This window comes from Pleurodeles waltl, chromosome 1_2 (assembly GCF_031143425.1).
Source record: "Pleurodeles waltl isolate 20211129_DDA chromosome 1_2, aPleWal1.hap1.20221129, whole genome shotgun sequence".
NCBI classification, from domain to species: domain Eukaryota; kingdom Metazoa; phylum Chordata; class Amphibia; order Caudata; family Salamandridae; genus Pleurodeles; species Pleurodeles waltl.
In genome coordinates, this window is record NC_090437.1 from 63,737,765 (window position 1) to 63,760,263 (window position 22,499).

The following is a 22,499-nucleotide window of genomic DNA, read 5'->3' on the forward strand; positions in this document are numbered from 1 at the left end:
TCCTCTGAACACGAGCCAGGGGCGTTGGGTGCAGTGTGAAGACTCACGCTTTCGGAGTGAGGCTGGAGTCTTTTTAAAGTTGGTTTCCTTGTTGCAGTTTTTAGACAGAGCCGCTGTCCTCAGGAGGTTCTTGGTCCTTTAGGGCCAGGTCAGTCCTCTGAGTCCTCAGAGGTCACTGGTCCCGCTGGATGCGTCGCTGTGAGTCGTGAGACAGGCCAGTAGGGCTAGAGCCAAGTCAGTTGTCTGTCGTCTCTGCGGGGCTTTCAGGTCAGCAGTCCTTCTTCTTTCTTCAGGTTGCAGGAATCTGATTTTCTGGGTTCAGGGTCGCCCCTAAATACTCGATTTAGGGGTTAACAAAGCCGACGACATCATCGCCCCGCACCTCCAGACCGTCATCAACTCTTCTTTTTCTTCTGCTACCTTCCCCGAATGCTGGAAACACGCCGAAGTCAACGCCCTACTAAAGAAACCTACGGCTGACCCGAGCGACCTGAAAAACTTCCGCCCCATCTCTCTTCTGCCTTTCCCAGCCAAAGTAATAGAGAAGACCGTCAACAAACAGCTGACCACCTTCCTGGAAGACAACAACCTGCTCGACCCTTCACAAACCGGATTCCGAACCAACCACAGCACTGAAACCGCCCTCATCTCAGTCACAGACGACATCAGAACCCTGATGGACAACGGTGAAACAGTCGCCCTCATTCTCCTCGACCTCTCGGCTGCCTTTGACACCGTCTGTCACCGCACCCTAATCACCCGCCTTCACTCCACCGGGATCCAAGGCCAGGCCCTGGACTGGATCGCCTCCTTCCTTGCAAACCGTTCACAAAGAGTTTACCTCCCTCCGTTTCGCTCAGAAACCACAGAGATCATCTGCTGCGTACCTCAAGGCTCATCACTCAGCCCGAAACTCTTCAATGTCTACATGAGCCCCCTCGCCAACATCGTACGCAAGCACGACATCATCATCACCTCCTACGCCGACGACACCCAACTTATACTCTCCCTCACCAAGGACCCCGCCAGCGCCAAGACCAACCTACAAGAGGGTATGAAGGACGTCGCAGATTGGATGAGGCTCAGCCGCCTAAAGCTGAACTCTGAAAAAACGGAAGTCCTCATCCTCGGCAACACCCCGTCCGCCTGGGACGACTCCAGGTGGCCCATGGCCCTCGGCACCGCACCGACCCCCACAGACCACACCCGCAACCTCGGCTTCATCTTGGACCCTCTTCTCACCATGACTAAGCAAGTCAACGCCGTGTCCTCCGCCTGCTTCCTCACCCTCCGCATGCTCCGTAAGATCTTCCGCTGGATCCCCGCCGACACCAGAAAAACCGTGACCCACGCCCTCGTCACGAGCCGCCTGGACTACGGCAACACCCTCTACGCCGGGACCACAGCCAAACTCCAAAATCGCCTGCAACGCATTCAAAACGCCTCAGCCCGCCTCATCCTAGGCGTACCCCGCAGCAGCCACATCTCCGCACACCTGAGACACCTGCATTGGCTCCCAGTCAGCAAAAGGATCACCTTCCGACTTCTCACCCACGCACACAAAGCCCTCCACGACAAGGGACCGTAATACCTCAACAGACGCCTCAGCTTCTACGTCCCCACCCGCCACCTGCGCTCCTCTGGCCTCGCACTTGCTGCTGTCCCTCGCATCCGCCGCTCCACGGCGGGTGGTAGATCTTTCTCCTTCCTGGCGGCCAAGACCTGGAACTCCCTCCCCACCAGCCTCAGGACCACCCAAGACCACTCCGCTTTCCGGAGACTCCTAAAGACCTGGCTGTTCGAGCAGCTTTAACCCCCCCTTTTTTCCCCTAGCGCCTTGAGACCCGCACGGGTGAGTAGCGCGCTTTATAAATGTTAATGATTTGATTTGATTTGATTTGGTTTAAGTCTGGGGGGCAGTAGCCAATGGCTACTGCCCTGGAGGGTGGCTGCACCCTCTTTGTGCCTCCTCCCTGTGGAGAGGGGGGCACATCCCTAATCCTATTGGGGAAATCCTCCAAAACAAGATGGAGGATTTCTTAAGGCAGGGGTCACCTCAGCTCAGGACACCTTAGGGGCTGTCCTGACTGGTGGGTGACGCCTCCTTGTTTTTCTCATTATCTCCTCTTGACTTGCCGCCAAAGGTGGGGGCTTTGTCCAGAGGGGCGGTCATCTCCACTTGCTGGAGTGCCCTGGGGGGCTGTAACACCAGGCTTGAGCCTTTGAGGCTCACCGCCAGGTGTTTCAGTTCCTGCAGGGGGAGGTGAGAAGCACCTCCACCCAGTAAAGGCTTTGTTCCTGGCCACAGAGTGACAAAGGCACTCACCCCATGTGGCCAGAAAACCATCTGGATGTGGCAGACTGGCAGGAACTGGTCAGCCTAACACTGGGAATTGGACTGGTATACAGGGGGCATCTCTAAGATGCCCTTTGTGTGCCTTTTTCCAATAAATCCCACACTGCATCAGTGTGGATTTATTGTGCTGAGAAGTTTGATATCAAACTTCCCCGAATTCAGTGTAGCCATTATGGAACTGTGGAGTTCGTGTTTGACAGACTCCCAGACCATATACTCTTCATGGCTACCCTGCACTAGCAATGTCTAAGATTTGGCTTAGACACTGTAGGGGCATAGTGCTCATGCAAGGCAGTGGGTTGTGGGCATGGCACTCTGAGGGGAGTGCCATGTTGACTAGTGCCATGTTGACTTAGTCATTTTCTCCCCACCAGCACACACAAGCTGTGAGGCAGTGTGCATGTGCTGAGTGAGTGGCCCCCACAGTGGCATAATACATGCTGCAGCCCTTAGAGACCTTCCCTGCCCACAGGGCCCTGGGGACTTATCTGTGTGCCATGGCTGTGCCAATTGTGGAGACAAAGGGACAGTTTAGGGAAATAACACTGGTGCTGGGGCCTGGTTAGCAGGGTCCCAGCACACTTTCAATCATAACTAGCATCAACAAAAGGCAAAACATTAGGGGGTAACCATGTAATGAGAGGCATTTTCCTACAATGACTCTTCATATGCACCACATTCCTGACATCACAAACCCCAAAGGTGCCAGTGATGTGACACTTCCCCAGGTATACAGGAAGCAACACTCCTGACTTTCGGCACCCCATAGTATCCAGTTTGGATTTATACAGCTTTGCCAATAACTACCATTCTGACTGTCAGGGCTCCATATTATTCCATTCCAGAACCATAAGCAAAGGCTTCTGCCAATGTATCTAACTTGCGGGCCCACCTGCTTTAGTCAGACATAACTCTGCCACTACACCATAGTCCTGGCCTGTATTAGCCTCCGGTGTCTCTCACCGACACACTTATTTTCCAACTCCATCCCTTAGACACTCTCCCTTTCCAGACTGAGACACACAGCTCCATAGACACACTCTGACATGCAGCACCCCCGCTTTTCACTGAAGTAACACACTTCTCCACCACAGCAACTGAGTCCTGAACTATGGCTCATTACCTACTGGTGATTGCAAAAAATAAAAAAGTGTGTTTCCAATTTTAATTCCCAAAGGGCTTTTGACCACAACTAAAGCCCGAACCGCTTGACAGAATTACACCAAGTTTGGCAGAAAGCTAGCTTTTGGTCCGCAGATCAAACTTTTCCTTATTTAGTGTAAATCCATTCAGAAGTTTTGGACATATTAAAAAGAAAATAAATTTGTATATCTAGAGCAGCGGAACACCTGCTGAGATCTGATTGGCTACCACCACTTCAACCAAGGAGTGCTAGTAGCCATTTTGGGACTCAGCTTCAGCATAAAAAAAAAAAAGAAAAGAAAAGAGGGGTGGTAGGAGTGCCTTGAGCCCCTAGCCTTGGTCCAGGGGTCCCCCTGGTACCCTATTAGGGCTAGAAAGTACTTTAAAAAAAATATTCTCGGCTAAATGCACGGCTGGAGCTGCGGATTCTCCCAAGTTTTTTTTAATTTTTTTAAGTGCAGTCTTTTGAGCTTGTAAGTCATAGAGGGTGTGTGCAAACACATCCAGCGTTGACCACTACCCCCCAGGATAACACCCGGGCCCTGAGGACCACCACCTTCCCGGGGCTACAATATTAAAATTAAGTGGGGTGACCACGCAGAAACCCCCGTGACCCTGGGAATACCACCTCACCGGGGAAATAGTTGGATAAAGATGAAGGGGAACATGCAGACCCAAACCTCCCTCCCTCCCCCCCCGGGGGACTACCACTTCCCAGGACCCAATGGACCTTTAAAAAAGGAGGGGAAAACACAAGCTCCCCCCCCCTCCCTCGGGCCATATATTGCCCAGGCACAACCACCTCCCCAGGTGGCCAGTCCTGTGGTGAAAAATGAAGGGGGCAACACAGCCCGCCTCCTGGAGCCATATATGGCCCTGGGGACTGCCACCCCCACCCCAGGGCCGCACTCTACCACCTCCTGAGGTGCCCACTCTTGGGAGGTGGCTGTTTGCTTTTGCTTGGCAGGAGCTGACAGCTCCGCCAAGCAAAAGCAAACATAACTCTGTTCCCAGCAAGCACGAGTATGAAAACTGCCTCTGCTTACTGGGACTGGAGTTTTCATCTCTTTACCTGCCCACTATCATGCGGGCAAGGAAAGAGATGAAAAGATAGCTCCCACATGCAGGGAGCTGCATTTTGAGCAGCACCCTGTGTGCGGTGCAGGAGCAAAGTGAGTTGGGACCGCTGGGCCCTGAGGCTCCCCCAAGGTACCCATCAAGAAAAAGTGTATACCCTGGGTTTACTTCAGATAACTATAACTAAAACTGCTGAATTTCTATGGTTTGTGCAAGGAAAATGTGAACCTAATTATAACGTCCCTGTAACTTTTGGCTTTTTAAGTGAATTTCTATGTTTTTTTTACTCCTATTTCCTAACTGGAACGTTCTTTTAGTGAATTTCTATTTTATGTAATTTTATATTCTTTATGTTAACCCTGCGGCCTACCCCCCATATGCACCCAACCCCACGCAATGCACAGTCTTTAACCGTGCACAGTGGGGGTTGGCTGCAGGGCCTGCGGCCAACCCCTTTATAAGCACCCAACCCCATGCCAAGCACGGCCTCCGACCGAAAACAGTGGGGTTTTAGCCAAAGGGCCTACCCCTTATAAGCATCCAGCCCCTCGCCATGCACAGCCTTCAGCTGTGAGGAACGGGGTTAGCCGCAGGGCCTGGCCTAGCACCCTTTGCCTGTGCACGGTTGTGGTTGGCCGCAGGGCCTGACCTGTGGCCAAAACCCCATTAAGCAGCCAACCCCACACCACACACACTTTGGGGAAAAAAAACAAGAAAAAAAAGGGATCAGGGTAGGGATACCCTGACCCACAGCCCAAGTGTTGGGTTCCCCAAGGGGCCCACCAGGGGGGAAAAGCATTTTTTTATTTATTTATTTATTATTATTTTTTTTTTCACCAAAATTCGTGGAGGATCAGCGAATCCGGCGAAAATTTACAAAAAAGAAAAAAATCACCGCCACCCGCACTTGTTCAGTATAGTGCACGGGTGGGCCAGGTCCCGGGGGCATTCGCCCTTACGAAACACAAAAAAAAAGGGAGGGACCGCACAGTCTCTCTCTCCTGATGCTCTATTGAGCCCCAGGGACCACCACCTCCCCGGGGCTTTAATAGTATATAGTAGAGGGGGGGTGGCACAGAGACCCCACTCCATGGGCTCAAGGGATCACCACCTACCTGGGACTTAATTTTTTTTAAAAGGTGGAGGTCTCATGGACCCCCTCCTGGCGCTGTTTGAAGCCCTCGGGACCGCCACCTCCATGGGGATAAATTAAAGACATTAAAGGGGGCCACGCGGACCCATTGGGCCCCAGGAAACCACCACCTCCCCCAGGCCTATAAAAATAATAAAACTATTTTTGAAAATATATATATATATATATAGTAATTATAATAGTACTTATAAAACACTTACTACCCCTGACGAGGCATCAAAGCGCTTTTTGGCGAGTAACACACTACTCCGGAACCCAAGAGGAATTAGTGGTGGATTAGTATAGGGAAATATGAGTGCAGTTTTAGTATTATTTTGAGTTAATTTGAGCAGAGGATATGTGAGTTTGTTAGTTAGATTGAGTAGAGTAATGGAGGGATAGAGGAGGGAAGAATACAGGAGTGTTAATTGGGAGTTTATAGTAATAGGATGAGGCTTGGGATGAGTAAAGGAGAGATGGAGGAGGGAAAGGTTTGTGGAAAGGGTTAGGGAGATCACAGTAGCGGGAGAGGTTTTGGATGAGTCAAAGGTGAGATAAATGAGGGAGAGCTTAGTAGGGCTGAGCTCAATGTGGAAGAGGAGGGAAGAGCTTAGGCAGGGTTATTTTGGAGATGAAAGTAATAGAATGAGTTTGGGATGAGTCAGAGTGGGGATGGAGCATGGATTGACAGAGACATGACATAGGGTGATGGGTAGGTTACAAGAGAGTACATTCATAATATTTTTACTTATTTATAATTGTACATATATACATATATAGATACATTTATCATTTTTATTTCATTTATTTATTCATTATTATTTTTTACTTTAATTTACTTATTTATAATTTGAATTTTATTTATAGATTTTATTTTATTTATTTTTATTTAAATTTTCTTTAGTACGGTAGGACTAGAGTAATAAATAGATATGTAAATACATAGTAAAGGAATATATGTTCAAGGAATATAATAATGGGTATAATCTGAGAAGAAAAGTAGTATTGTATAATCACAGACTTTCAAGGTTTGAAATATTTGAAGTTAATTAACAAGTGTACTTTACTAACATTTATTTATCTATCCTCAATTTTTGAATAGCGAAATGCTTATGATAATAAAACATTTGATCAGTGTGATATAAAAGGAGAGCAGGGACTCATAAGTATGTAATAGAACACCTTATCTAGGAGCTATGCAATGATCTATGAACATGTTAAGAATAGAATAGCATACACATATATATATATATACGCACACATATATACATACACACATGCACACACACACACACACATATATATATATATATATATATATATATATATATATATATATACACACACACACACACACATATATTTAGCCGTGAGTAAATATACATTTGTTAAACAGGTTTTAAGAGTATGTGTATAATTTATTGTTATGAAATAGTAGCGGTACATATTTCCTGAAGAACTATACATATCTAGAATATACACATAATCAGATTAAAAAAATGTCAACACAGCCATATGCACTCAATTGCTGTTTGAATATGGTGGCTATGAAAGAAAGAGGCAGCTCTTGAGTAGTCTTCTGAAGACAAGATAGTTATCTGTGGATCTTATATTTGGGGGTAATGAATTCCATAGTTTGTCTGCTTGAACAGAGAAGGATGTACCACCTACAAACTTTTTCCTGTATGGTGGTGTTCTAAGGTGGGGTGCCAATCTTGAGCTGAGGTTTCTTTGTTGAATGTATTTGGTTATTTTGCTTCTGATAAAATGCAGTCCTGTTCCATGTATTGCTTTGTGAGTGATACAAAGCAGCTTGAAGGTGGATCTTCTGGCAACGGGTAACCAGTGTAGTGCTCTCAAGGCTGTGGGCTTGTGGCTTTACATGTAGCCTGGCAGCGGAGTTCTGAATACATTGTAGTTTTTTCATAAAAGATAGAGATGATCCATGGTAGAGGCCATTGGCATAATCCAGTTTGGATAGTACAAGAGAGATAGTAGTCTGCACCTTGTGTGGAAATCCGAGGTGGGGGAAGATGCGTTGCAGAGTCTTCAAGGTAATGAAGCTTGTTTGTGTTAATTTGTCCACTTGGGCATTCATTGTTAACTTGGAGTCCATGGTAATTCCAAGGTTTTTAACTTCCTTCGATAATTGTGGAGGTGGTCCGAGATCGTCAGGCCAGGCGCACAGTGGGTCATAATTTTTCCAATCACCACATGTGAGTATGTCCGTTTTGGAAGCATTTAGTCTGAGGTGGTTGCAAGTCATCCACTGATCAACGGCTATGAGGCAACTGAAGATTTGTGATCTTTCAATGTCTTTGGGTCATATGCATGGTTGTAGCATGCGAGTTGGAAATCATTGATCAGTTCTGGTAATGATATCATGTAGATTTTTAAAAGCAAAGGTGAGATGATTGATACTTGGGGGACCCCTGCTTTTGTGAGGTAGGGTTTGGACAAGAAGCGGGGAGAATAGATAATATTAGTTCTGTTTTGAAAGTTGGATGTAATCCAGTTGAGAGCAGTCCCTTCTATGCCAGCTTCATGGAGTCTTTGAATAAGGGTGTCATGGTCAACCATATCAAAGGCAGCCGAGAGGTCCAAGAGAAGTATTGCAGCAACTCCATTGCAGTCGACTGTGTTTTTAAGATCATCCTAGATAGCTATGAGTGCCGGCTTAGTGCCTCTTCCTGGGCGGAATCCAGTTTGGTAGTCTGAAAGTATGGCATTGTCTTCAATGAACTGACACATCTGGGCGAATGCTGCTCTTTCTATCAGTTTGTCCAGGAAAGGTCAATTTGTGATTGGTCTGTAGTTGTTGGGGTCCTGTGGGTCTAGGTTTGTTTTCTTTAATAACGGCCGTATGTATGCCTTTTCAGGTCTTCAGGAAATGTTCCTATAGTTAAAGAGTTATTGATGATTCTTCTTACAGGTGTGGCAACAGAAGTAGATAAAAGAATGTTCTTGAAGATGCGTAGTGGACAAGGTTCGGAAGGGCAACCAGAAGGATTGCTTGCTTTAACCAAATCCATAAATTCACCTTGTGATATTTGTTTGAAGGACTGAAGAGGTTGCGTTGGTTTATTCTTAGAGGGGATTTTAAGAAAGGGGTTGGTGTTGATGGTTTTCTTTTGTTTTAAATAGGAGTCCAGTGTGTCTGCCCTGGTTGTGTTATCAGTTGCCAGTTTGTTTGTGAAATCTTGAGTAGTGGGATGACTTCCTTCCATGCATTAAGGTTTTCGAAATTCATTGAGAATTTTTTTTAATTCTTTGGTTGCAGATTTAGCGTTTATAATTCTGTCTGAGTAGTACCTTTATTTAGCTTTTTTGATTGATTGTGTGTATATTCTGTTAAGTTTGTGTAGATGCAGTTTGTCTTGAATGTTGTTTGTTCTGAGCCACATCCGCTGCAACCTTCTGATTTGTTGCTTTATCTGTTTAGGTTCTGTGTTTCTTCAAGGTTTTTTTTTTTTTTGCCCTGTTTAGTTTTTCTGAGTGGTATAAGGATATCAAAAGCTTCCTGTAGCCACTCAAAGTTATGGAACAGAATTCATTGTATCTAGATCTGTTTTGGCTGTTAGTTGTGTTTCTAAGTCTTCAAAACTGAGTTTGCTCCATGGTTGATAGGTGCATGTATGTAAGTTGCTGTGGAGTGTGTTGATTTGTGGTTTGTTTTTAATGTCAGAAAGTTATCAAATGGTAGTCTGACCGTGTGATTGGTATGATGCTATGAATGGTAACTAGTTTAGGTTTCTCAAAAATTACATCTACGATGTGTCCAGCAATGTGTGTGGGATTGTGTACAATCTGATGTAGGTTCAATGTGACTAGGCCAGTGGTGATAGCTTTTGGAGGGGGCATATTGGGTTTGTCAAACCAAATATTTAGGTCCCCAAGAATGCATAGATTTGAGTATAATGCAATAAGGTTTGAGACTGTGTCTAGAAAAGCACCTGGGAAAGTTGAGTTGTTAGGTGGAGGTCTTTAAAGGAGGAAAAAGTTACAGGAGGAAGTTGGAGTAGGGTTTACTGAGATTTATTGCTTGTTTGAATATAATAGCTAGTCCACCTCCTCTCTTGCCTATATGGTTTTGTGTGATGTTTGATGGCCCAGAGGAACGGCTTCATGCAACACTGGGGCCATGTCATCTCCCAACCATGATTCTGTTATGAATAGTAAGTCAGGTTGTGTGTCCGTGAGCAGGTCGTAGATGTGGTGCTTGTTTTTTTTAGAGTGATCGAGCATTTATGAGCAGGCAGTTTAGAAAAAGTGTGTTAGTGGCGGTGTTGTTTTGTTTAGGAGAAGGGTGAGCAGTATCTTTTCAGCTTGTATCAGGTTAGTTGCTAGTTGTGATAACTGTGTGAGGGTCACAATACTTCTGTTTTTCAATATAGTGTTCCTCTTACAGCAGGCTTAGGAGGCATTTTGTTGGATCTGTGTGTGTTGGTGATGGACTTGGAGCTGAAAGAGACATGAAGAGTGTACTTTTTTATGCATTAGACAAGGGGATGCAAAGTTCTTAAGAGTGGCATGTTGTTTATTTTGTTTGCGTCTGTTTAGTGTGGAAGGAGTATGGGTTAGGGGGGGTGGAGGAGCATGTGGATCATAAAGTAAGGCTCTAAACTGCAATGGATGCAAGGCGGGTGAATGAATGTTGCAATGTTGGGCTGCTTGTGGTAGATGATGGTGAAGTGAGAATGTAGGGGTAAATATTGGTCAGGATTTGTATTCTTTGTGTAGTTATGATGGTGGGAGCGGGTGTGACGGAAAGTATAATTAAAGTTTGTGTTATTTTGATGTGCTGATGTGTGTGGAGTGCTTTCTTTTTGTGGAATAGTGAGAGGGGATATTGATGTAGTAGTTTTCAGTGAAGGATTTGTCTGTGAGTTAGTGCTGGTGAGTGGTATTAGAGGATTACAGGGGGTGTTGATGTGTATTGGAGATGAGTGTTTGAGGTGTGTAAGAGGGGATGGGTGTGTGTCAGGGGTGTTTGTGTTAGTTGCGATGACTGAGAGGTAATATGTGTGGTGGAGTGGAGTGTGAGGATTGTATGGTTGTGTGTAATTGGTGAAGAGAGAGGAAGGGTGTTAGTAGATGGTGTGTTGGAAGGCTGGGTTTAGGCATTGTCATGATAAAAGGGGGTCTGACAGGAGCAAATAAAGGATAGTGTTGCTGGTTTGTATGAACGGTGCGTGTGTATCTGGATAGCTGAAAGTAATGTATAATATGGTTTTGAGTTGTGTGGGCAATGGCAGGTTGTGTTAGTGAAAATGGACAGAGTAGTATTTGCTGCAAGAATTAAGGTGTTTTACTGTTATAGTTGTGGTGGATGTGTGTATAGGTGTGGTATATGGGGTTTTGTGTTGGATGATGAGACATTGCAATCTGTATGAGGTCAGTTTGTGATGCAAGATTTGGATGTCTTTGCTGATAATGTGTTTACATGTTGATGGATGTGTAGGGAGTAAGGTCCTTTCTGGTAAATGGAAAATTGGGCATCATTTCTGGCCCTAGGCCTGAACAAGCCCAAACAAGCCACTCCCTTGCTCTCTCTGCCCTTAGCTGAGGCACCCTGAACCCTAGGCTTAAGTAACCCTCCTGTCCAATAGAAACCTAGTCCTAACCCTAACCAATCAGATTTGTAACCATAAATCCCACAACCAATGGGAGACCCAGCCCTATTCACCAATCATACCGCTAGTCCTGACAACCAATCACGGCCCCAACCCTAAAACCAGAGACCAATGATAGTTTCAACTCTAGTACCAATCAATCACAACCCCAACCCTAAAAAAAAAGGAACCAATACGAATCTCAACCCTAGTAACAATCACAACCCCAACCCTAAAAACAAGAACCAATAGGAATCTCAACCCTAGTACCAATCACAACCCCAACCCAAATCCTTAAGCCAATAGAAAGACTAGCTTCAACAACCTACCACAACACCATATGCAACAACCAATAGAAACGCACATACGGGCCAAGTTAACTGACTGAAGCCCTAGCCCCTGGGGGAAGGGAGGAGGGAGCTGCTGCTCTATTCATAATCTCATTGAATACAGACAGGCTGAATCCACACTTCCAAGCTAGCAGAGTCTACTTTTCAGGTAAGGGAGAGATTGTAAAAAACACTGAAATACTACTTGTCGCACACTCAGAAATTTGGCTTTTTCAAGGCCAAAACAGGTGATGCAGACAGTAACATATTAAGCAGTCTCCTAAACACACTCTGGTTAGCCACTGAGGTGTATGTAGCCTTTATACTTACAAAAGAAGGGGGCGGTGGGCTTTATGCAGTCTTTTGTCACAAACTAGGAGGGAAATTTCAAACAGTCACAGCTAAAAAACAGCACTTTATAAAGGTCAAGCTGCCTGAAACACAGACAGTCTACAGTAAACAGGCACGGGTAAACACTTTAACAAATGATAGATTTTCCCAGAAAAAAAGTCTGGGACTCCTTACCTAGGTCTCCTAGGAATCCTTGGTCACTGGGCTGTATTAGGGCGCAGGAAAGGGTTGGGGTCACAAAATATATAATATATATTACCTACTGGCGGTCACCAGTAGGTGGTTATAGTTAGGACCTAGCTTCCATAGGAAAAACATTGTTTGTTTTGCCAATAACTTTGTCTCCATTTGAGGAATCTTCTCAAAATTATTCAAAAATAGTTTGCCAATCACTTCAGCTAGTGTGTTGAAAGCTTTGGGGTGATTGGTGAAGTGGGGGCCGAGAAAAAAAGGGGTGGGTCGCTTTTTGTATTGTGGTTTTGAAAGGAACAGCCTTTTCTAGAATCTACACACAGCCGCTTGCCTCCATTTCTATGCAAGGATGGGATTGCTTTTTCCCTATGCAATTTCCATAGGGATTTTTAGACACAACTACAGTCGGAACTGCTGGATGGAATTACACCAAATTTGGCAGAAGGGTAGCTCTTGGCCCAGAAAGCGTCCTTTTTGTTATTTGGTGCAAATCCATTAAGTAGTTTTTGAATAATTAAAGAAAAAAGAAATCTAGATATCCCGGATGAGCCTAAACACAGATCTCATGGTGCGATCTCATTGGCTGCCAGCACTTCAACCATGAAGCCATTTTGGGACCAATATAGCTTATAGCGCAAATTTAGGGTAAAAATAAACTTTAAGGAATATATATATATAAATATATATATATATATTAACTAGTGGCTGTTGCAACTGGGTAGTTACAGTTAGAACCTACTTTCTACAGAAAAATAAGTTTTTTGCTTGCCTATACCTTTGGCGCTGCTTGACGAATATTCACGACAATTTCCCAAAACATTCAACAGTCATGAGAGCTGCTGTCTGGAAAATTTCGGGGTGATCCGTCAGGCTAGGGCAGAGATAAAGGCGGTGAAAGTTAGAGCTTATCCAATGTTAATTCCCATAGGAAAAATTGAACAGCGATAGCGCAAAAACCACTGGACGGAATTACACCAAAGTTGGCAGAAAGATAGGTTTTGGTCCAAAAAGAGCCTTTTTTGTTATTTGGTGTAAATCCGTTCAGTAGTTTTTGAGAAATTTAAAGAAATCCTAATTTTTATATATAGGGATGTGAAGGATTCGTGACTCCTAACGATCTCGTGCAGAGATCTGATTGGCTGATAGCACTTCAACAATAGAAGTGTTGACAGCCATCTGGGACTCGGCTGACACTGAGTCCCCCCCAAAAATATATAAAAGGGGCCAGTGTACAAACACCATGACCCCTTAGCTCTGGTGGTGAGGTCCCAAAGGGACCCCCCCAGGGCTAAACAACATTTTTTTTTTATTGTACGAACAAATCTGCGGCATCTGCCGTAATCTTTTTTAAAAAGAACGAAGCGTGGGGTCCTGCGCTTCATTATCATTAAGCCTCCAGGAGGGCCAAGTCCCGGGGGCATTTCATTAGAACTGCGGGGGGGCCTATGGTCCCCTGCCACGCAGGGACCACCAGCACCCAGGGGATTTTTTTTTTTTTTTTTTAAAGAAAAGGGGGGCCCTTTGTGACCCCCATTAGCCATGCGGACCAGCACCCCAGGCTACACTGAATTTTGAGCGGGGGCGCGCAGGCCCCCGTGCCCAGGAACCACCACCCCACCAAGGCAAATCTTTAAAAAAAAAAAAGCAAAGGGGGGACCCCCAAGCCCTGGGGACCACTACCCCCTGGGGAACTATATCCATATGTGCGGGGTGCCCCCGCGCCCCAGGGATCACCACACCCTGGGGAAAACAATACAATATTGAAAGGGGGTCCATTTCGGACCCCACACCCCAGGGACCACCAACCCGCGGCTATCTTCACGTTGGAGGGGGGCCACGTTGCCCCCCTCGTGGAACCACTGATGGCCCTGGGGACCGTCACCCCACAGGGCCGGGTCCTGCTATGTCCCAGGGGTGCCCACCCCTGGGACATAGCTGTTTGCTGTGGATTGGCTGCAGCCAAGCCACAGCAAACACTCTGCTGTTTGACAGTGGGACCTTTTAAGTAGGTCCCGCTGTCAAACAGCAGAGCTTTCATCTCTGTCCCTTGCACGTGTGCCAGAGGTAGAGATGAAATTCTTCAGAAAGCACAAAGCTGCTGTCAGAAATCAGAGGGGAAGGGGCAAGGACAGCAAGCTGACCATATCGGACAGATGCAACATAACGGACCATGAAGGGCAGTAGGGAGGGGCAAGGGGCACGACAGTGGACCAGGCAAGGCAGTAGGGAGGAAATATGGGCCTGCACATAAAAAACACAGGACAGGGGGCAGCAGCAGCAAGCTGACCATGGAGGGCAGGCGGGATGGGCACGGGAAGCCCAACACACCTAGGAGGGCAGCAGTGAGACTATAGTACCATGCACAGACAATGGAGGGAAGGTGGGAGGGGGTCAGGGGCAGCAAGCTGACCACACAGGGTAGGTGGGAGAGGCTGCTGCTGCACAAAAGACCACACATAGCAAGTGGGAGGGTTAGTGACAGCACAACAGCCATGATGGGCAAGAGGGAGAGGGGCAGGGGCTTGCACCAATGACCATGGAGGACAGAAGAGAGGGGTAGCGACTGGACACAGACAAAAGAGTACAGGGGAAGGGGCTTCATAATAGACCACGCAGGGCAGGCAAGAGGAGCAGCTGCAGCACAATAGAGCACGGAGGGCAGAAGGGAGTTGAAGCAAAATGGAACAAGAAGGACAGGAGGGAGGGGGCAGGGAACTCTGACAGGCAGGGTGGAGGGGGCCTGGACAGATGGAAGCCATCTGACCATGCTGGGCAGGTGGGAGGGACAGTGGCAGCTCAACAGAACAGTCCGAGTAGATAGAAGGGGCAGTGGAAGGTCCATATAATATGGTGGGCAAAAAGAAGCGGGGGCAGGAGCAGCAAGCTTGGGTGGGGGCAGCACTATGCCAGGCCAGGCCCTGCGTCCAAGACCGCCACCCTCAACCATGCTTTGCAATGGGCATCTTATTTAACATAAAAACCCTAAAAATTCACTGAAAACCCAAAGGTTAAAGGGATGTTACTGTTAGGTTCATATTTTACATGCACAAACCCATAGAAATTCAGTTGCTATAGTTAGTGTTATTTCAAGCAACTATAACTCATGCCCTAAGGTAACTGTAATAGGCGCCCTTGCCATACACTGCTAATTACCCCAGATATTACATCACTCATGATTTCTTACATAACATCATTGATAATATCAATAACATTTGCAGTAAAATGATTAATAAGAAAACGGTGCATGGTGAGGGCGCAAGTTATGGTTACTTAGGGCACGGGAGGTTTCTTGAAATAAATCTAAAGTTTAACTGCTGAAGTTCTGTGGTTTTTGCTTGTAAAATCTGAACCTAACTATAACATCCCTGTAACCTTTGTGTTTTTAGTGGATAGACACACACACACACTCACTATTCTGCTGATGTACTCACATCTGAACATTTGACGGAAAGAGAGTCTTTACCAATACCTAGGGTTCCAGTGTTGCGCGTCACACAGAGCTTTTATAATGCAATCAATCCTGATTACCAGCAAGTGCTATTCCAGTGCAGAGTACACATATGTGCTCTTGTCCCCATTCACACAGGCTTGATTGTTAGTCTGTGCTACTCATGCCTGAGTGACTACCTGAGAGATTAGCTAACAGGCTCTCCTAACACACAAATACTGAATTAACTCTGACCAGGAGAAGCCATTACTCTCCTCTTTTTAATGACAAACGATTAGCTTTGCCAACGTATTTAATCCTGAAGACCAGTTAGCAGACTGCCAACTCTTGCGGTTATGACATATCTTTCTCTCTTACCCAGTCTTCTTCACACACGTCTCCTCCACCCCATGCAAACTATTTTATGAGGTTTCAAAATAGTGATCAAAGATCACGCAAAGAACCTTCCAGCAAGTGCATTAACCACTTCAGACTACCAAGTACCAATGGACAATGAAACACCAATTTTTGAAGTGCTGTTGCAGCATGCTGTGAGGCAAATCTATAATACAAAAACAACTAATTAATATCATACGCCTTCAACTCCTGTTTAAAAAAATACACCGTTCTCTAAGCACCAGGCATGAATGCTACGCCAAAATGCTTAGCCCTTGAGGAATCCTAAGCCCTTGCATTTTGCTGTAAGTGGCGGTATTGGGGGCTACAGAGACCAGAGTACAAAATGCTTAGCCCTTGAGGAATCATAAGCCCTTGCATTCTGCTGTAAGTGGCGGTATTGGGGGCTACAGAGACCAGAGTACTGCTTAGAGGAAGACTCACTGAGTACTCGAGCTGCACACACAACCAGAAATTAGATACGTCACACTGCCGTGCAGCTCCCATGTCCATTGCATGAGGTCACAGGGGTTTGAGGGATAGTGGTAAATAAAGGGCAAGCCAGCACACAGTTCTAAACTGGACCACACCCGATTCAGTTGGCCCGCCTTTCACATTACTGGCCAAGGGCCCGTGACAGCAGTGGAAGGGTGACAACACCTTTGACTAGCAAGCAGTATCCACAAACAAGCATTTGCAAGAGTTAGAGCTGCTGGCCTTGTAAATGATAATGACAACCTCGCATTTGGACAATATAAATATTTTTCCATGCAGCACATTAAACCTTTATTAGAAATAAATTGTGTTTGTGCATTCCTACAAACACTTGGCATTAGACTGCAATGGTCTGAACAGCCCCTACAGAGCACCACAGTAAAAATAGCATTTGGAAGAAACATGGTCATGTAACCATATATTCAGCCCCAGAGGGCATAATCACATAAAAAGAATGATAAAGAACATTGCAGTGTACACATATAATCAGACCCTAAAGTCATAGTGAATTGCACATTTTCAGGCCTAGCATGCCTTTTAAATATCATTTAACTTTGGAGTCAGTGGCAAAAGTATGCAGTGCCACAAGTTGTTACTAGATGTCCATGTAGAGTCAACAGCAGAAGGCGCCGTACCACTGATCGTGTCTAGATGTCCCTGTAGAGTCAACAGCAGAAGGTGCAGTACCACTGGTGGAGGCTAGATGTCCCTGAGTAGCCAAAAGATCTCACAGTGCAGTGTCACAGAAAACTGCCAGAACTTCTTCTGACATCAAAAGCTCAGAATGTCCCCCAAGCCAAGAAAAGCCTGGAAAAGTACCAGGTCCTCAGTGAAATGGCTGAAATATTTAGCCATGCAGAACATTAAACCTTTTTCAGAAATAAACTGTGTTTGTGCATTAGCAGAAGGTAAATTAGCACTGGTCGCGGGTAGATGTCCCTGGAGGGAAGATGGGTGGATGTACGGTGTGAAAGGATGGGTGGATGAGGCAAAGGGTGGATGGAAGAACGAACAGATGGATGGATGGATGGCTAAATGGGTGGATGAAAGAGGGATGGATAAGTGAAAGGATGGATGACTGAATAAAAGGATGAATATGTTTGATGGATAGGTTTGAAGATAGATGGATAGGTTTGGATATGGATGGGTGGGGGGACAGATGGAATATTGAGTTTCTAGGCGAACCATCCCACCTTGAGACACAGACTTAATACTATCAGTCAACTAAGACAGTGAAATTGTATAAAATCAAAAATGATACAGCACAGCATGAAGAAATCCTAATCATAGCTTTTAAACTGTTAAACCATTACAAGCAGAAAAAATACAGAAGATTTGAACTTAAAAACAGCATACCTTATGAGAACAATGTTTGGAAGGTAGCCTGAGCAACCTCTACACCTGAGTTATTTGCAGGCATCCAGGCAATAATGCTATGTGATTGTATGGGCGTTCGCGCATGCCGCTTCCCTGCAGATGTTGGGTAGAGACACTCCTGCTAATGACACTGCAGCTTTTTCGAGATGAGTGAGACGTCACCTTTGTGGCCAACAGACGTCCAAGCCTTCTCATGATAGTATACTATAGTTGAGGATACCCATCGAGCAATGCTAGACTGCATGAAGGTTTGTCCCTTCCTTGGAGCAGAGAAAGAAATGAGCAATTGATTTGATTTTCGGAAAGTTCTTTTTCTTTGCAAGTAGAACTTCAAGCAACACTTTATGTCCAGCAAATGCAAGGCTCTCTCTACTGACTGAGATGGATTAGAGAAAAATTATTTCTTCATTCCATTCCATCTCTTGCTATGTTTGCACTTATCTTAAAACTGATGTCTTTATTTCCTAACGCTATTGTTCCATTTCCCTCTGAATGGGTAACCAGTGCTAAGAAACCTATTTGGGCAACTTTGGTGCTTTAGAAATTGCAAGTCAATGAAGAAGGAGGAAACATAATTAGCCATTAACATCAACTGTGACAGGTAACCAATTCTCATTGTGGGCTAAGCACCACCCTTACAGTTATTGACTTGTAATGAACCATAGACGAAGCTCCTTCTCCATGCCATGCCTATACAACTTGGGGTATTTCTTGCTTCCTTAGTGCCACCACTTTGGAGCGTCTTCTCCCACAAAAAAGCCACTGTTTGAGAGGAGATACACTACTCTCCAAGTCCACTGTACTGATGGGAGTCCAGCTTTCAAAATGTCTGGAAGCCCACATGAAAGTGCAGAAAAGTACTGGAGGAGTGATTAATAATGGGTAAAGTTGAGCTTACTTCAATGTTGACCATGCATTATCCCAGGGTCATGGAAGCCTTTGTAGAGCACAGTGATGTTATTCAAATAGTAAAAATATTGGGGTTTATTGCATAATGTCTTAGTCTACATTAAAGAACCACCTAGAGGGCATTCTGGCAGTAAGGATCTAACTCCCCAGATAAATGCTAGTTGAGATGGGTATTGACTTCACTTAAAACTATTGTTATCAAGGTGTAGACCGATCAGAATATTTAGGTGTCAAAAAAAGTGCACACAACAAAAATGTTGGCGTCAGGGAGGATACCGAAAAATTGTGGCATTAAGTGTAAGTATTTTCTAGAAGTGGACAGAGGGCAGGTGTAGTTCAAAAGGCGAAGGATCAGCAGGCAATGTTTGGAGGGATTTGTCTGGTGGAAGGAGGACACATCAGAGGTGAGGGTTTTGACCAGAAATAGACGAGGATACTGGTCACACCTCACTTTTATGAATAATACATTTGCCCCTTACTGTTAAACCAACACTTTTTCCTGTTCTTTCAAAACATTACATTTCAGTCCAAATGGATGCTGCCTGGCATTCCACTTTTCAGAAACCTATTTATTATCAATTGCGCACAGGAGCAGCAAAGTGTATGAAATGCAGTTAGACTACTACATCACTTTGTGAATTTTCAACATTAGTTTGTCAGGTCATATTTTGATACAAAACTATGTGTAATTAAGTGGGGAAACTGAAGACCTACTTAGACGTTTCATTTTACAAAATAACAAAAAAATGTAACTACAATCAATTTTTTTTAGCAGCAACATTCCTAATTTCAGCTTACCGCAAAGGGAGAAGAATGCCATAACGTATAATAACACCCAGCACCCAAATCATGGTAACACGGAGGCTTATGAACTGGAAGTTGTTGTTGTTGGTCCTGGTGAGAAGATTCCAGGAGACTAGCTCCTCTGAGGAGAACCTCTGGGTGACCTCATCTTCAACAATGGCTTCAAATCCCTTCTTTGAGAAATAGAAAACATCTGACAGCTCAAAATCTCCTTTCCGCAGGCGATCACTTCTGCTTTTTCTTAGACCTACAATCTCAGTTTCCATCGGGGACAAATCTCGCTGGATAATACCTTCAAAGAAAACGAGAAATACTGCAATTACTTTTCAGAGATAAACAATCACAGTCAATAAGAAAATATGCTGAGCAAAAATGCCAAAAAGTTGAAATTGAAAACATCAAGTGGCCAAAAAATTTGTTTTTCAAACAAAACAGGCAGAACAAAGTTACCATTTCCACTACAAGTAAAAATAAAATCTTAGAGAGGAGATAGTTTACTGTAATTGGAGGAGCACGGAAGAATACCCTATCACTCCACCTCAAAATAAAATAACATTTACAGAAAGTGATCTAGAGGTAGGCCGTCTCAGATTAAAACAAGAAATAATTGGTACAAAGCACTTGGATGATTCATAGATCAGAAAAAAGTAAAACAGTAAGCTCTCTAAACAGGACGTGCAACGGGGTGGCTGTCTGGATCCTACAATGAAAGGCTTTTTCACATCACAAAGTAACAGAGCCCACCACTCTGAAAGATTTTGTAAATTTTCCTTAAAATGTTACGTAAGTTGCCGGACTGATACACCTGAAGCTGAGATGGGGTATATTCTCTGCCTAAGCCAAACTTGATCTTAACTCTCTGTGGAGCCAAGACCAAAGAAACCTTAAGTAACAAATTCCATATTTTACAAAATTAGAAATCTCGAAAATAGCCTACCGCACCCACGGCTAGTAGTGAGTCAGAGGATGTGAGTGCAGCAATACTGTAAATCTCAATAAAATTCTTCAACAAAATGAAGCACTCTGAGACCAGTAAGCTATTCTGTTAAACCAATCTCAAACCCTGTGTGCAAACAGGGCACTAACTTACCCAGAACGACAACCTGTGACAAAGAATGATAAAGGATTAACAATACAACTGTCACCAAGTACAGGAGCAAGATTTATATACTTATAATGCAAGCACAGAAAATGGGCAGTCCTCTGCGACGCTCCACCCAGGTTGCCATCTAATTTTTTAATAAACTGGTTGAAAGTCAGACTTTACAAACGGTTTTTAAAAGGACACTCATTACATATTCCAATACTTTCATGGTAACCCGGACAAGCCTGCTCCTCCCTATGAGCGTGTTAGGGAGTTCACTCCCAAGAAATTGTGACTAACAGTTCTTTTTAATGCAATTTCTAAAAGCAAATCAGCTAAAAGTCAAAGGCCTTATAGGAAGTTCAAACAGTATATTTATATGCTTTTTAACATGACCACCTACTACTTCTCAAAATGTAGATTCTAGTACAGCACCATTGTACCACTAGTCTCTTCTTGAAGCAATAGTACATGCTGAACAGTTGCAGGACGGAGTGTGCCCATGCAGCTGGAAGACAGTATGATGGTGGGTGGCCTATGTTGATACCCAGCTCATCCCTGAGCTATGGACACAAATAATTTTCATAAGTGTGCCTGTATCTAGAAATACGTAAAGGCATGGAACAATAACATACATAGATGTCTTATTGCAGCAACTAATTGTTTCGGGCCCCATGTGTATATTGGCCATGTACAGAAATCAGGAGAGTAGTTTCTCCTATTTCAACTTTCGGACACCTTTTACTTTCCATCTTATTTTAAGCTGTCATTGTACAGGACTGAGAGTCTATGCTGTCATTGTACAGGACTGAGAGTCTATGCGGATGTTACAGGATGAACAATGAAACCGTATACAAATTTCAAAGTCAAGTCCTGCTTTTATTACAGACTTAGACACTAGAACTACTAACTCGAGTTCAAGAGATATTACTGGTTCAGAGAGCAGACATATACTTAAGGTTCCAACACTTTTACAGTCTTAGGCCTCAGTCAATAGTGGTAATGATGCTGTCATATTACTACCAGAAATAGTTAGTGTGGATGAAATCAAAGCCACCCAGCGTATGCGTTCAGATACAAAAACAGAATGAGATTTAGCTGTTCCCAATCCAGCATGGAATATCACTAAAATACCAGCTTTAAATACTTTTGGAAATGCATTCCGTTTCTCCCCAAACATCAGCTTGCCTTTTCTAAATATATACTAAATCGTTCAAAAACATTTTTTCTTTTTTTGGCACATAAACTCATGTTTTCCTCAACTTTCAACTTCCCATTTTCAAAACAAATGCGTGTCTGCATAAATTTTGGCACCACAATGTTTTACATGCCTAAAAATTTCAAGAGAAATATCTCCACATATGTAGCCTAAACCATTCCATAAACCGCAACCTCAGACAACTCATCCTCTAAGTTGCTTTTTAGTCAGTATCACCTCACTCACTCCGATTAAACAATAGGAATATCTGTAGAGATCTTGTTTGCCAACAAGATCTCTTGATGCTTTTAACAGAAAATGTATTAGTTCACCATCCACTCAACTGCTCAATTTCTTTTCTTTCTTATTTCCCCATACCCTCTATGTCTATAGACATGTCTTTTCTTAATCCTCTGTTTCTCCATGCCTTCGTCTGGCACAAGCTCAGTGACAGTTTGAGTAAGCATCTCCTACCTAGCAAGGCTCACTTGGACAGCAAAAAAATGGATAGAAATGATTGAAGTAATCTTAACCTCTGATAACTACTCTCCGTGCGCTGCTTGTCATTAATTTTTATCTTGATTCTCTAATTCCACAGAAGATCTAACTACATGGCA

At 44.3% G+C, this 22,499-nt stretch overlaps 1 protein-coding gene across 1 annotated transcript in view; it reads right to left on the reverse strand.

Moving 5' to 3' along the window:
* GPAT3 (glycerol-3-phosphate acyltransferase 3) overlaps positions 1–22,499 on the reverse strand; it is a 528,602-nt gene that overhangs the window by 271,212 nt on the left and 234,891 nt on the right. Inside the window, exon 3 of the mRNA XM_069236318.1 lies at positions 19,595–19,892. Within this exon, the coding sequence (XP_069092419.1) occupies positions 19,595–19,892 (298 nt within the window). The remainder of the gene's footprint in view (positions 1–19,594; positions 19,893–22,499) is intronic.